At 41.7% G+C, this 14,869-nt stretch overlaps 1 protein-coding gene across 1 annotated transcript in view; it reads left to right on the plus strand.

Moving 5' to 3' along the window:
- The window catches only part of HMCN1 (hemicentin 1), a 944,468-nt gene that overhangs the window by 177,972 nt on the left and 751,627 nt on the right, over nucleotides 1-14,869 (plus strand). The window contains exons 14-16 of the mRNA XM_073582913.1: nucleotides 8,333-8,446; nucleotides 8,538-8,696; nucleotides 8,778-8,960. Coding sequence (XP_073439014.1) covers nucleotides 8,333-8,446; nucleotides 8,538-8,696; nucleotides 8,778-8,960 — 456 coding nt within the window. The remainder of the gene's footprint in view (nucleotides 1-8,332; nucleotides 8,447-8,537; nucleotides 8,697-8,777; nucleotides 8,961-14,869) is intronic.

Raw genomic sequence — 14,869 nt, forward strand, 5'->3', positions numbered from 1 at the left:
CCAAATATGTGTACTTTATTTATTTTTACAATAACCCCTTAATAACCAATGATGGACATAGCACCTCATGAGCATGTGTTAGTTCCCACTTAATAATGTGCTATGTCATGATGGTCATGGATTAAAACCGTCACTGTGTGAATATGCACAGCTTCATACCAACAACAGTCACTGACAGCTGGGCAGCATGGCTAGAGGTGTGGTGACCCATTTCAACTGTCCCCGATCTCTGATTGCTGTGATCGGTCAGTCAGTGTGACTGGGTACCATCCACACATTGAGCGCTGTGCCGGTCCTCTCCCGGCTGCGGTGCCACTGAAGTCTGTGCGGCAGTAGATCACCCACGGCAACCGTTGGGAGATCAGCGGCTAGCGCCGCAGATCTCCCGATGTTAGCGGTGGCGTGCATCGTTCGAATTCCGTGCTAACTCGCAGCCGGACTGCGACTGTCGCTGAATGGTCGCGGCCAGCCAGGCGCGACCAATCAGCGACGTGGGATTTCCGTTACAGATAGACAGACAGACAGAATAAGACAATTATATAGTAGATATTATTTTGGTTCCTTTTCTTGGCTAGCACATTGGAGGATTGATGGTCCCTACACGGACCTCTTTGTGGTTACTCTTTAGCCTTCTTTTGGCTCTTTTAATTGTTTTTATGTTCAAACTGTGTTGTTTGTTCATTAATAACATTTATCAGATTTTATTATTTGTGATCCAAACTATTTCATACACACTTCTTTCTTCTCTTGATCTTTTGCTTTTCTGCTTCAAGTGGGTGATTAGTGATCCCTTAGCCATTTGTTGTGCCCGCAAGTCTTTGGTATGCTATAGTTCTCAGAATATTCTCATGCAAAAACAATTATCTTTTTAATTAAATTATTTTATTGTGTAAAAGCGGCAAAACATAAAAATAAATGCTATAAATGTGCTATCACTGTAATCATACTGACCTTGAGAATAATGCTGCCTTACCACTTTTACCTGATGATGAACGCCATAAAAAAAACAATTCCTGAATTGCTGGGTTTTGTTCATTCTGCCTCCAAAAATTCAGAATAGAAATTGATCAAAAAATGTTATTTTCTCAAAAACGTAACCAATAAAAACATCAACTCGTCCCACAAAAAGCAAGTCCTCACATGACTCTGTGTTCAGAAATATAGAAAAATTATAGCTCTTAAGATTTGGTGATGCAAAAACTTGTTTTTGTAAAAAAAAAAAAAAAATGTTTTTTTAGTGTGTGTTAGCGGCCAAACAGAAAAAAATTATATAAATCTGGTATCGCTGTAATTGCACCGACCTCAAGAATAAAGTCGTCTAGTCAGTTATACAGCATCAGAAACCGCATAAATAATGAACAAAATCAATTCTTCACTTGCTGTTGATTTATTGATTTATCCTGCCTCCCAAATATCGCAGTAAGGTTCGACTCACATTTATTTTGCGCCCTACGCTGAGCGCTTATACCGGGGTTTCAATATAGATCTCTGAAATAAGTGATTCAGACAGAACTCCCAGTGGAACATTTCCTATAATGAAGCAGATAGAGACACTGTGGACGCCATCTGGCTAATGCTTCAGCCATGACCGTCTATTTAAGCGTGCTCACTGCACCACTAGATTGTTTCACTAAGAGGTGTAGTTTATAAAATGAGGTCATTTGTGATGGTTCCTGCTTTCCTGACACCCCAGGGGCTCTGCCAATGTGAGATGGCACCTGCAATCTGCAATATAATATGGCACTCCTTTCCTTTTGAGCTTTGCACTGTACCTAAAAAGTAGTTTTTGACTACATATGGGGAACTGCCGTACTCAATAGACATTGAGTAATATTGTGGTCCATTTTTTCCTTTTAACCCTTTAGAAGATTAAAAACTTGGGGTTAAAACAACATTTTAGTGGAAACAAATTAACCTTTCATTTTCACAGTCCAATGTTTAATTCTTTGAAATACGTGTGGGATTAAAGTGCTTACTACACCACTAGAATTGTGAGGATTTCTGCTGTTTTGGAACCTTGGCAGCTATCCTAATCTGATATGGCATCCGCAATCTATTCCAGAACTATAACAATAACGTAGCGCTCCTTCTCTTCCAAGCCATATCGTTTGCACGAACAAGAGTTTCTGACCACATACAGGGTATCATTGTACTCAGGAGAAATTGCACAATAAATTATATTGTCCATTTTCTACTGTTACTTTTGTGTAAATGAAAAATTTTGGGCTAAAACAACATTTTTTGGGGAAAAAATATCATTTCTAATTTTTATAGTCCAATATTTTACAATTCTGTGAAGCTCCTGTGGGTTCAAGATACTCACCACACCTCTTGGTAAATTCCCTGAGAGATATAATTTCCAAAATTGTGTCGCTTGTAGGGGGTGTCCACTGTTTAGGCACATCAGAACATTGGCAAATGTGGCATGGCATCCGCTATCTATTCCATACAATTTTGCACTTTGACAGTTGAGTGGTGCTCCTACCCTCCCGTTTGCCCAAACAGTAGTATTGAGAAACATTGCATTTTCTATTTTCTCCTGTTACCCTTGTGAAAATGAAAAATTCTTTGAGGGGTATAGTTTTCAAAATGGGGTCACCTGTGGGAGCTTTCCACTATTTAGACACATCAGGGGCTCGGCAAATGTGACATTGTGTCCGCTGTCTAGTCAATGCAATTTTATACTCCAAAAGTCAAATGTTGCACCTTCCCTTTTGAGCCCTGCTGTGCCCACAAACAGTAATTTTTCACCATATATGGGGTATTGGTTTACTCACGTGACATGGGAAAATCAACTGTATGGTCCATTTTCTACTGTTACTCTTGTGAAAATGAAAAGTGTGGGGCTGATGCAAAATTCTTGTTTGGAAAGTTAAATTTCCATTTTTTCCTTCCACTTTTGTTTTAGTTCCTGTGATGTACCTAAAGGGTTAATATACTTCTTGATTGTGGTTTTGAGCACCATAAGAGGTGTAGTTTTAAAAGTGGTGTAACATTTGGATATTTTCTTTCACTAAAAAATAGGTTTTGTAAATTTTATTCAAAAAATGGAAAATTGCTGATCAACTTTTAAACCCTTCTAACTTCCTAACAAAAAATTATGTTTCAAAAATTACGCTAATGTAAACTAAACATATGGTAAATGTTATTTATTAATTATTTTTGTGGTATAACTAACTGATGTAAGGGCAAAAAAATTCAAAGTTTGAAAATTGTGAAATTTTCACATTTTTTTGTCAAGTTTTCGATATTTTCATAAATAAATGCAAATCATATCGACCAAAATTTACCACTAACATGAAGGTCAACCTGTCACAGAACACAATGTCAGAATCAGTGGGATATGTTAAAGCGTTCCAGAGTTATTACCTCATAAAGTGACAGCGGTCAGATTTAAAAGAGGCTCGTTCATTAACGTACAAAGTGGCTCAGTCCCTAAGGGGTTAATATATGTATTTATTGGTATAACATATTCTGTTTTTTATTTATTTTGTGATTTTTTAAGTTTTTTAATTTTTTTTACAATGTATTAAAACTTTTTTTTATCATAAAAAGTTATGGCTCTTGGAATAGAAAAAAAACAAAAAAGGAAAAAGTGAACATGTGAAAATGGAAACTGGCTATATCAGGAAGGGGATAAAGCTTTAATAACTGAGCCTGAAAGGGCCTAATGATTGGACTATTTATTTTTCTTTTTCATTTTTGCCTCTATACTTTTCTTTTTCTAGCAGCTGCAACTTTATTTTTTTTTTACCTTCATGGTTGTATAAGGTCTTGCTTTAGGCTGGTGAAATTGTATTACATCTGACATTTTTTTGAGAGTACTATTAATATTTCACACTAAATACACAATTTAATTCTTTGTGTTATCACTTGAATTACTTGAATGTGAATACCAACCACGTGAAAGTTTGGTTTTAAGTAGTGTTTTCATAAGGAATGTATTTTGATCACATTTTATGATATTTCTTTTTAATTTTAAGATTTTTATTGCATTTTTTTCTTAAGTCTCAATGTATATTTTTGCTACAGTGGCATGTAAAAGTTTGGGCACCCCTGGCTAAACTTGCTGTTATTGTGTACAGTTATGCAAATTGAAGATGTTATTATCTCTAAAAGGCCAAAAGTTAAAGATGACACATTTCCTTTGTATTTTAGGCAAAAAAAAATATATAAAAAACAAAAAAAAAAATAAAAAACAAATCTGAACTGAGAAAAGTAAGTTAATGTGTATGCACAATGTAAGTGCATATTAACACATGACCATTAACCAGAGAAAACAAAAAGCAAAAAACACAAATATCCTGAACTAAAAGTAAAAAATATACTGCAAATAATGCATAAAGGTAATAATAATAATAAGGGTATTTAGTAAACATAATTTTGATCAAAATAATGTACAAGCCATCCCGCCACGTCACGGCAACCCTTGTGGGACAGTCCCTACTCTAGTATTTAAAACCTTTTCACTTGCCAAGTGGCGTTAATGTGAATAAGGGTCGAGCGGCTGAACCACTAGTAACAGCTTAGGCCAGACTGGATGGCTTTCCCAGCTCAGAAACAGGGCGGTCACTGAATGCACAATGAAATGAATAAAAAACAAATCTGAACTGAGAAAAGTAAGTTAATGTGTATGCACAATGTAAGTGCATATTAACACATGACCATTAACCAAAAAATATATAGTCTTCTTTTTCACTTTAAAAATTACACAAACGAAAATGGGTAAGTACTTAGAAGCACACCCTTTTGAAAGTATCACAGCTTGTAAATGCTTTTTGTAGCCAGCCAAGAGTCTTTCAATTTTTCTTTGAGGGATTTCCATCCATTCTTCCTTTGGAAAATTCTTCCTGTTCTGTGAGATTCCTAGGTTGTCTTGCATGCACTGCTATTTTGAGGTCTAGCCTCAGATTTTCAATGATGTTCAGATCAGTGGACTGTGAGGGCCATTTTAAAACCTTCAGCTTGCACCTTTTGAGGTTGTCTATTGTGGATTTTGACGTGTGTTTAGAATCATTATCCATTAGTAGAAGCCATCCTCTTTTCAACTTCAGCTTTTTTTATAGATGGTGTTATATTTGCTTCAAGAATTTGTTGAAATTTCATTGAATCCATTCTTCATTCTACCCATGAAATCTTCCCCATGTCATTGGCCACAACACAGCACCAAAACATGATTGATCCACCCCCATGCTTAATGGTTGGAGATATGTTTTTTTCCTGAAATTCTGTGCCCTTTTTTCCCCACACAAACCTTTGATCATTGTGGCCAAAGAGTTCTATTTTAATCTTATCCATCTACAGGACTTGTTTCCAAAATGCATCAGCCTTGTTTAGATGTTCTTTTGCATACTTCTGATGCTGAATTCTATGGTGATGATGCAGAAGCGGTTTTTTCTGATAACTCTTCCATGGAGGCCATATTTGTGCAGGTGTCTCTGAACAGTAGAATAATCCACCACAATTCCATTCCAAAGTCTGCTACATTTTTCTGAAGGTCTTTTGCAGTCAAATGGGGGTTCTGATTTACCTCTCCAGCAATTCTACGAGCAGTTCTCACTGAAATTTTGCTTGATCTTCTAGACCTCATCTTGACCTCAACTGTTACTGTTGACTGCCATTTCTTAATTACATTTTGAACTGAGGAAAACTCAACTTGAAAAACTTTCCTATTTTCTTATAGTTTTCTCCTTCCTGCTTTATGGGCCTCCACCATTTTCATTATCAGAGTGCTAGACAGCTGCTTAGAACAGCCCATGGTTATTTTTGGCACAAGGTTAGAGGAGGCTGAGTTTTTATAAAGCTGGGAAATTTGCATCACTTGACCTTTCCTAAAAATGAAAGTGAACAAGCCTTAAACCTAACAGGGTAATTCAGGTCTTAAACCTTGGTCAAAGTTATCTGAGCACACAAATCTCCAAGGGTGCATAAACCTTTACATCGGTCTATTCTGCTTTTTATAATTTAGAAAATGTAAAACATATTATAATATATATTTTTTTGCTTAAAATACAAATGAAATGTGTCATCTTTAGCTTTAGGACTTTTAGAAACCTTTTCATCTTCAACTTGCTTAAATACTGTTCACAATCATAATAATTTTGACTAGGGGTGCACAAACTTTAGCATGCCACTGTGCATAATATGTCCCTTAACAGGTATAAAGAAAACCTCTGATGTATAATAACTTTTTATTTCATTATATAGCTTTCTACAGTATTTGGAGCATCATTTGGAGATGGGATTAAGAGTACACTTTGTGATTGAAACATTTAGTTTTCTCCTTCCCGTTTGTTTTTGCCTTTATGGGTGTCTTCGAATTTTTAACAATGTCTAAATAAAATATTGTTTTTTTATTCAAGGATCTGGAATAAACCCATTTTATTCTTGGTCATTAGGAGCACCAGTCTTCTCTTCATGGTATCTGGGGATCTGACTTGCTCCTGTCAATGTAGCAACATCAAAAAATGTTATTGTAGATTGGGGAGGCTTTATCAGACATCAAAAAACAGTGGATGGTTACAGTTTAGTGAGGAGCAACAAAGCTGATGAGTTACCTTATTAAAACGTTCATATTTTAATGTATGGACTTGTAGTTTTTGTTAGGGATGGCGGAACGCACTAAATATAAAATAATAGAAAGTGCTTCGCCGCCCGGGGTCCACCGTGCAGTAGGTGTTAAAACCGCTGCTAGACAATGGCAGACGCGCTATATGGTGGTATAATGTGTACGGGTTCAACGTCCCCCGATGTGCGCAGAGCTGACACTGTTAACTCACAGAGGCGCTGTAACATAAACATAAACACCGAGCCTGTTATACTCACAGGTCTCAGCGAAATTGCACGAACGGTATCAGGTCACAGGACACGGGTCCAAGACAGGGGACGGCATCTGTCTTGACCTACCGTGCATACGGCGTCGCTACTGCGGACGCCGGTAAATGCTGCTAAATGCAACGCGGCGGCAGACACAGCCGCTATGCGATAGTGCCGTGAGAGACGTGACACCACCGGACGCTAGTGTAAATGCAGGCCATGCAGACCTTTTATAGCCGTGCGCTGCCGGAACCTTCCCAATCTCTGAGATGGACCAATCAGGCTAAGTGCACACGTAACGGAACTCTCGCGGAAATTACCGCGAGAATTCCGGAATTCCAGTCCGCGGGAAAATCGCATTTTAAATTCCCACGATTTTCCCGCGGAAAAACTAGCATTTTGCAAGCGTAATTAGCTTGCAAAATGCTAGCGTTTTCCAAGCGATCTGGAGCATCGCTTGGAGAACTGATTGACAGGTTGGTCACACTTGTCAAACACAGTGTTTGACAGTGTGACCAACTTTTTACTACTGAGGCCGCCTATGCAGCATCAGTAGTAAAAGATAGGATGTAAAAAAAAAAAAAAATGGTGTTATTCTTACCCTCCGACGTCCCGCGCATCCGTTCCCAGTAATCCTTTGCGAAAATGCTCGCGATGACGTCAGTTCTCGTGGGATCGCGACGTCATCGCGAGCATTTTCGCAAAGGACTACTGGGAACGAGAGCATGAAGAGAAGCGGGAAGGCTGCGCGGGACGTCGGAGGGTGAGAATAACAATATTTTTTATTTTAAATTCTTTTTTTTTTACAGGAATATGGTACCCAAAGCCCGGAGGACAGTCTCCTCTCCTCCGGACCGTGGGTACCATCCGCAAATGTTCTGCTTACTTTCCGCATGGTGGGCACAGCCACATGCGGGAAATAAGCGGAACAATGCATTCCTATGGGTGCGGGATCGCCGCGATTCCGCAAATTAATGAGCATGCTGCGGTTTTTACCGCGAAGCGATTCCGCCGCGGTAAAAACCGCAGCATTAGCACAGCATTGCGGAATCCCATAGGAATGCATGGGATGCTTATTTTTCGCGTTTTCGCGGCAAAATCGCGCGGTTAAAACCGCCGCGGAAATGCGAAAAAAACTCTACGTGTGAACTCAGCCTCAGATCTGGAGAAGGACCTGAGCACGTGACTCCCGACCTCCAATGGGAGATCATCTTGTGAGCATGCTCAGTGGAGCGGCAGAGGGACTTAGCCTCAGGAATGGCTTGCTGCATGTGATTCCTGTTGTGTCGCTGCAGGAATCGGAGGCCTAACAGTTTTGGACCTACAGACTAAAGGAATGATCCTCATTGCCCAATGTTATGATGTGGCTGTGTACACACATCACCTCTATTCATACACTGAATGTTTTATTTTGTAATGGATTAATCATTTACATTTTTTTTCTGATATTTCTGACATCTCTATTGAGTAAATCCTATGTTAATTACCATATTATACTATTGCTATTGTTTTGCAGAGGCGCCAGTTGTGACAGTCCTTAAGAAAGAAATGATGGTTGCAGTTAATACAGAAACAACAATGGAATGTAAAGCTACTGGCGTCCCACAGCCTCATATAGACTGGTTTAAAGGTACTGGTGAGCTTAGCGCAATCCCATATTACACTGTGTTTTATGTCCTTGTCAAGTTATTTTAATATTGCTTGAATACTATTTCATCCAGGTGATTTACAAATAAGTGCATCATCATTAATGTCTATTGAGAACCATCTCGGAACTTTGACAATTAAAAATACAAAGCATACAGATGCCGGAGATTACATTTGTGTGGCATCTAATGAAGCAGGAAAAGCAAGTGGCCAAGTTTCACTCAATGTTGGTTGTAAGTTCATCAGTGTTATTGCATCTCATACAATACTTTTATATGCATATTTAGTAATAATACATGACAACTTTCTTCCAGCTGCACCCGTGTTCATACAGATTCCAGATGACATAGCAACGGATATAGGATCAGATGTGACATTGTCCTGCACTGCCCAAGGGATTCCAGAACCAAAAATAAAATGGAAAAAACTAAATATCACATCTGCAAGTGCAAAACCTCTGATGTATAACCAGAAAACCGGCAAACTACAGATCAACAGTAAGTGTTAATGCAGGCATAAAACAAATTACCAAGGATAAATAGTAAAACAGAAAAGGTCCAAAACTGTTGCATGAGCAATGCATCATATTTTCCTGTCATGTAACAGTCTAGATAACCTGGCAGATACAGGACAGATGAAGAGGGCAAGGAGTGGTTTTGTAGAAGAAAGTGATTAGCATTTGTATCATCTGCCCAGGACAGGGCTTTCCATTTACAGTCCAGGATGCTGCTGAATTCTCTAAGGTAGATGTTCCCACACAGCACATTTTGGGGAAGGGTTCACTGCTTGTATTCAGTAGATGAGTCCATATATTTAATTTATTCTCAGCCTGTTTCTAGCTTACTGCTATAGGGACACAAACTCATGACATGTATTATGGAAGCCAGAAACATTAATAGTGAGTCACTGATTGCCTGTCATGGGTGTGCCAGGTGCGACAGACAGTCATTTTGGATCCGGCTGTAGAAGGTCATTGCGCTTGGATTTGCAAGCATCCTTCTTGATTTTCATCTTTGTATGGAGGGACATCCTTCTCCCTGTGGGACCTAGCAGTTACCTCCACCTTCTACTGCTTATTGACACACCCTTGCAGGATGTTTAAATACCCTGAGTCCCTTCAGCAAGGTGCTGGTGTTAGCTCTAATTACCTCTGTCTGTGGGAAGTTTTAGCATGGTGCCCCTGAGGGTCCAGTCGCCAAAGAGGTACTGCACCTCATCCAGAGGTGTGGTATCCCACCCTCAGGTAAGGAGGGAGCACCACCCAGGACTCCTAACACTTACACCCAACACATACCAGGCTGGCCAGGAAAGGGTGTTGAGGAGTCAGTGGGGAAAGGTAGGTAGAGAAGGGGAGGAGCTAAGGAAGTGGTGTGATAGAGAACATCCAATCAGTGACAGTAAGGTGACAGTTAATGGGAGGAGTTAGTGTGAGGTAAAAAGATCATTCTGGAAAGATCCAGTCAGTTGGTGACAGGACAGCGGAGGAGTCAGTCAAAGGGAGAGAAGAGAGAAGGAGTGAGGAGAAACATCAGGAAGGAAGCTCCTAGGGGAATAGAAGGGGTCCTTGGAGCATGGGTAGTGAGGAAAGCCACCCGTGGGGCCCGTATCCAGAAGAGGAAGGACCAGGCCACAGTGAGGGAGCCGGACCCTAAGCCTAGTAGAGAATAACAAACAAGGCTCAGCTAGCAAGCCGGAGGCTGAGGTAATTTCAGGTGCCTCCATCACAACCACAATTATTCCCTAAAAATGCAGCCAAATAGGAGCAAGGAGACTTTGAGAACGTCACCCAACAGGGTCTGCGGCTGCTGGCTCGGGGACACTGCTTGTGAAGGCGCAGGGCAGGAGAGAAAGTAGAGATCAGCGCAGAGAGGCGGCCTAGAAAGTTGAACATAAAAGGGAGTCCAGAAAAGGTGTTCCCAAATTACCTGGGAGTTTGCTGGACCCCTCACCCGGAGGACACAGTGCCAAGTGGGCCACCGTATACACAGGAATTGTGAGTAAAGAAAAACCTGAAACAGCACCCAACTGTGTTCCTCGTGTCATTAGCATCCCACCTGCCCTGCACCGCATGCACTATCACCGTCACCGACTCAACTGATAACACCTTAACTGCCCTGGGACACAGCTCCGCCTGTGGAGAGCGGTAACACCTCGGCTGCATCATCATCAGTCTCGAAGGATCTCCTTTGCAGCGCCGGTCACCTCTGACTGGAAACCACAGGTGACGTCACAACTCCATTTTCGTTACCATTTTCCCATCATCGTCCCCCATTATCATCCTTCATTTAACATCCATCTTTACTGGACGCCCAGGGCCATGGACCTGGTCACTGCCACCTTGACACATCCCCTTTAAAGAACCTGACCGGCCCGGTACCGAGTAACCTAAGGCCCTGTGGGGCACTCCATTAGAAGTCAACTTGTTTTTTCTTGGAGCCTGTTGGAGGATTGCTGGCATGAGCTAACTTGTGTCATCTCAATCTAAGTGTATTCCCTCATTTTTCTTCCTGCTTTGTCTTTAGCGGTAGTCGGGGCTGACTAGCACTCACCCTGTTCCCTCCCTATCTAGGGCTTATCGTTTGGGCAGTCAGGGATTAGATACCTGCTCTTCGATAGGTGCAGAACCTATTTAGGATTATTTAGGGCATACAGGGTGTTTGGGCTCCCCCTTCCTCTTCCTGTTGTTGTGCACCTAACTTCTCCCTCACTCAGTGTGACACTGCCCTATTAGAGAAAAGTAACTAGGCCAAGAAAAACAACAGGCTTTTTTACATATGTCTGGACAATAATGATATGTGTATGTAATGGGTATATCTTGATGAAGCAATGTGTATGTGTATAATGTTAATGTGTCTGTAGTGTGTGTAATGTGTATATACTTCCATAATATGTACGCTATCTGTGTGTGAAGTAGAATGTCTTTTTTAGAAATTGGTTTAATGTGTATATGTGTGACTAATCTGTATATGCATGTGTATGTGCATTTTACATATTTACATGTATATGTTGCTCTTGTAAAAGCAAAATTGGGTTTTAATAGTTGTTGGGTTGGGCCGTAGCTGCAATTCCCTGGCAGTCACTGTCTTGTCTTTCTGGTAAAGTCTTGCTTGGTAAATGCCTGAACCTCTAGTGAATATAAGTTTACAGCTGTAGATGAAATACTATAAAAATACCTAAATTGTTGAGACAATGTATTCTGTGTCTATAATATATTAGAAATCCATTGCTGTGTCTGAAGTTACTACAATCTCACGCTCGGAAAATACACTTAAAACAGTAAAATATTCAATTTTTTCTAATTTTGTATGGATTTTTATTTTCAAAGATAAATATAGAATTAGATGTATTTCACAATATATGCCGAGTTATTGTGAAGTCTGGAGACAGGTCTGACTTAAGCAATATTGCAAAAAAGGAAGGAATGATACTATTATTATTATGATTATTTATTTATATAGCACCATTGATTCCATGGTGCTGTACATGAGAAGGGGTTACATACAAATTACAGCTATCACTTACAGTATACAAACTAAGAATCACAGACTGATATAGAGGGAAGAGAGGACCCTGCCCTTTCGGGCTTAAATTCTACAGGGATGGTTGGGAAGGAGACAGTAGGTTGGGTGGTTGCAGCAGCTCCAGTGATGGTGAGGTGGTACCTCCAGCAGTGGTGGGGAGGCAGCGTGGATCATGGCAGGCTGTAAGCTTTCCTGAAGAGATGGGTTTTCAGATTCCATCTGAATGATCCAAATGTGGTTGATAGTCGGACGTATTAGGGCAAAGAATTCCAGAGGATGGGGGATATTCGGGAGAAGTCTTGGAGGCGATTGGGTGAGGAGCGAATAAGTGTGGAGGAGAGAAGGCGGTCTGGAGACGTCCGGAGATTACGTGATGGAAGATATTGGGAGATTAGTTTAGAGATATATGGAGAAGACAGGTTATAGATGGCCTTGTAGGCTAGTATTAGTAATTTGAATTGGATATGCTGAGGGAATGGGAGCCAGTGAAGAGATTTGCAGACGGGAGAAGTGGAGGAGTAGCGAGGAGAGAGATGAATTAGTCTGGTCCAGAGTTAAGGATGGATTGGAGAGGTGCGAGGGTGTTAGCAGGGAGGCCACAGAAAAGGATGATGCAATAGTTGAGGCTGGAGATTATGAGGGCATGCACAAGCATTTTAGTAGATTGAGAGGGTTGAGGAAGGGATGGATACTGGAAATATTTTTGAGCTAGAGGCAACAGGAGGTGGAGAGAGCTTGGATGTGCAGTTTGAAGGACAGGGCAGAGTCAAGGGTTACTCTGAGGCAGCGGACCTCTGGTACGGGGGAAAGTGTGATGTTGTCAATTGTTAGAGATAGGTCAGGTAAGGAAGATCTGTGAGATGGGGAAAGATGATCAATTCAGATTTGCTCACATTGAGTTTGAGGAAGCGAGAGGAGAAGAAGGAGGATATGGCTGATAGACACTCTCGGATTCTGGACAGCAGAGAGGTGATGTCTGGGCCAGAGAGGTAGATCTGAGTATCATCAGCATAAAGGTGGTACTGGAATCCATGGGACTTTATGAGTTGCCCCAGGCCAAGTGTATAGACTGAGAAGAGTAGGGGTCCTAGAACAGAGCCTTGGGGGACTCCAACAGAGAGAGGGTGGGATGAGGAGGTAGTGTGGGAGTGGGAGATGCTGAATGTGCGGTGGGAAAGGTATGAGAAGATCCAGGATAGGGCGAGGTCTTTGATGCCAAAGGAGGAGAGGATCTGTAGTAGGAGGCAGTGGTCAATTGTGTCGAAAGCAGAGGACAGGTCTAGAAGCAGGAGTATAGAGTATTGTCCGTTAGCTTTGGCTGTAAGTAGGTTGTTGGTAATTTTGGTCAGGGCTGTCTCAGTAGAATGATGGGAACGGAAACCAGATTGTAGATTGTCAAAGAGCAAGTTAGATGAGAGGTGGGAGGAAAGATCAGGGTGGACATGCTGCTCCAGGAGTTTAGAAGCGAATGGGAGCAACGATATTGGGCGATAGCTGGATGTGGCTGTTGGGTCGAGGGTTGGCTTTTTAAGGATAGGCGTGATTGTGGCATGTTTGAAAGCAGAAGGGAAGGTACCAGAAGTTAGTGATAGGTTGAAGATGTGTGGTTAGGGATGGGATAAGAGTGGTGGTGATGTTGGGGAGGAGGTGGGATGGGATAGGGTCAAGTGCACAAGTGGTGAGGTGTGATTTGGAGAGAAGATGAGCAAGCTCCCCTTCAGTAATGTTAGATAGGGAGGTTATGGGGTTTGGGCATTGGTCTGGTGTACAAAGGGGTTGTGGTGGTTGAGCAATAAAGACTTGCCGTATTTGGTCTATCTTGTTTTTGAAGTGTGCAGCAAAGTCCTCAGCAAAGATTAGGGAAGTCGGAGGGGGCAGTGTGGGTGGAAGAGGGAGTTAAAAGTATTGAACAACTGTTTGGATTTGTGGGATTAGGAATATACAAGGGATGTAAAGTAGGCCTGTTTAGCAGAGGTGAGGGCAGATTTGAATGCAAGTGTTGCTTGTTTGAGTGCAGTGAAGTCATCTTGCGAATGTGTTTTCTTCCAGCGCCGCTCTGCAATTCTGGATGCTGGCCAAAGCTTTTTAGTGGTGTTATTGTGCCAGGGTTGTCTATTGATTCATCGCACTCTATTCTGCATGACAGGGGTGACTGAGTCAATGGCTGATGCAAGAGTGGAATTGTAGAAACTAGTGGCAGTGTCAGTGTCGTTGAGTGTAGATATGGTGGACAATGGTAGAATAGAGTTTGAGAGCGTGTGGATGTCTAGGTGTGCACAGTTTCTGCGGGGGTGTGCATATTGCTGGACATAGGTGCCAGGAGAGGAGGACAGGCATGAGATAGTGAGTAGATGGTTGTCAGATAGAGGTAGAAGGGAGGTTGTGAAGTTAGATAGTGAGCAGAGACGGGTGAAGACCAGGTCTAATGTGTGTCCGTCTTTGTGGGTGGCTGAGGAGGACCACTGAGTAAGTCCAAAAGATGAAGTAAGGGACAGAAGTTTGGAGGCTGCTGACTGGTGGGTGTCAATGGGGATGTTGAAGTCACCCATGATGATGGCGGGAATGTCAGCAGAGAGAAAGTGAAAGAGCCAGGTGGAGAATTGGTCAAAAAAGGCAGTGGTTGGGCTCGGAGGTCAGTATACGATGGCCACTTGGAGGTTGTAAGGAGAGTAGATGCGGACAGAGTGGACTTCAAAAGAGGGGAGGATAGAGGTGGGATTGGGTTGAAGGTGCAGTTAGAAGAAAGGAGAAGTCCCACTCCTCCACCATGTCTGTTGCCAGGGCGAGGAGTGTGGGTGAAGTGGAGGTCACTGTAGCATAGCGCAGCAGGGAAGGTGGTGTCGGAGGGTGTGAGGCATGTTTTGGTGAGACCAAAGAAGGAAAAA

Source organism: Dendrobates tinctorius, unplaced genomic scaffold (genome assembly GCF_039654945.1).
Source record: "Dendrobates tinctorius isolate UK_male_01 unplaced genomic scaffold, ASM3965494v1 ptg000074l, whole genome shotgun sequence".
In the NCBI taxonomy this organism is placed as follows: domain Eukaryota; kingdom Metazoa; phylum Chordata; class Amphibia; order Anura; family Dendrobatidae; genus Dendrobates; species Dendrobates tinctorius.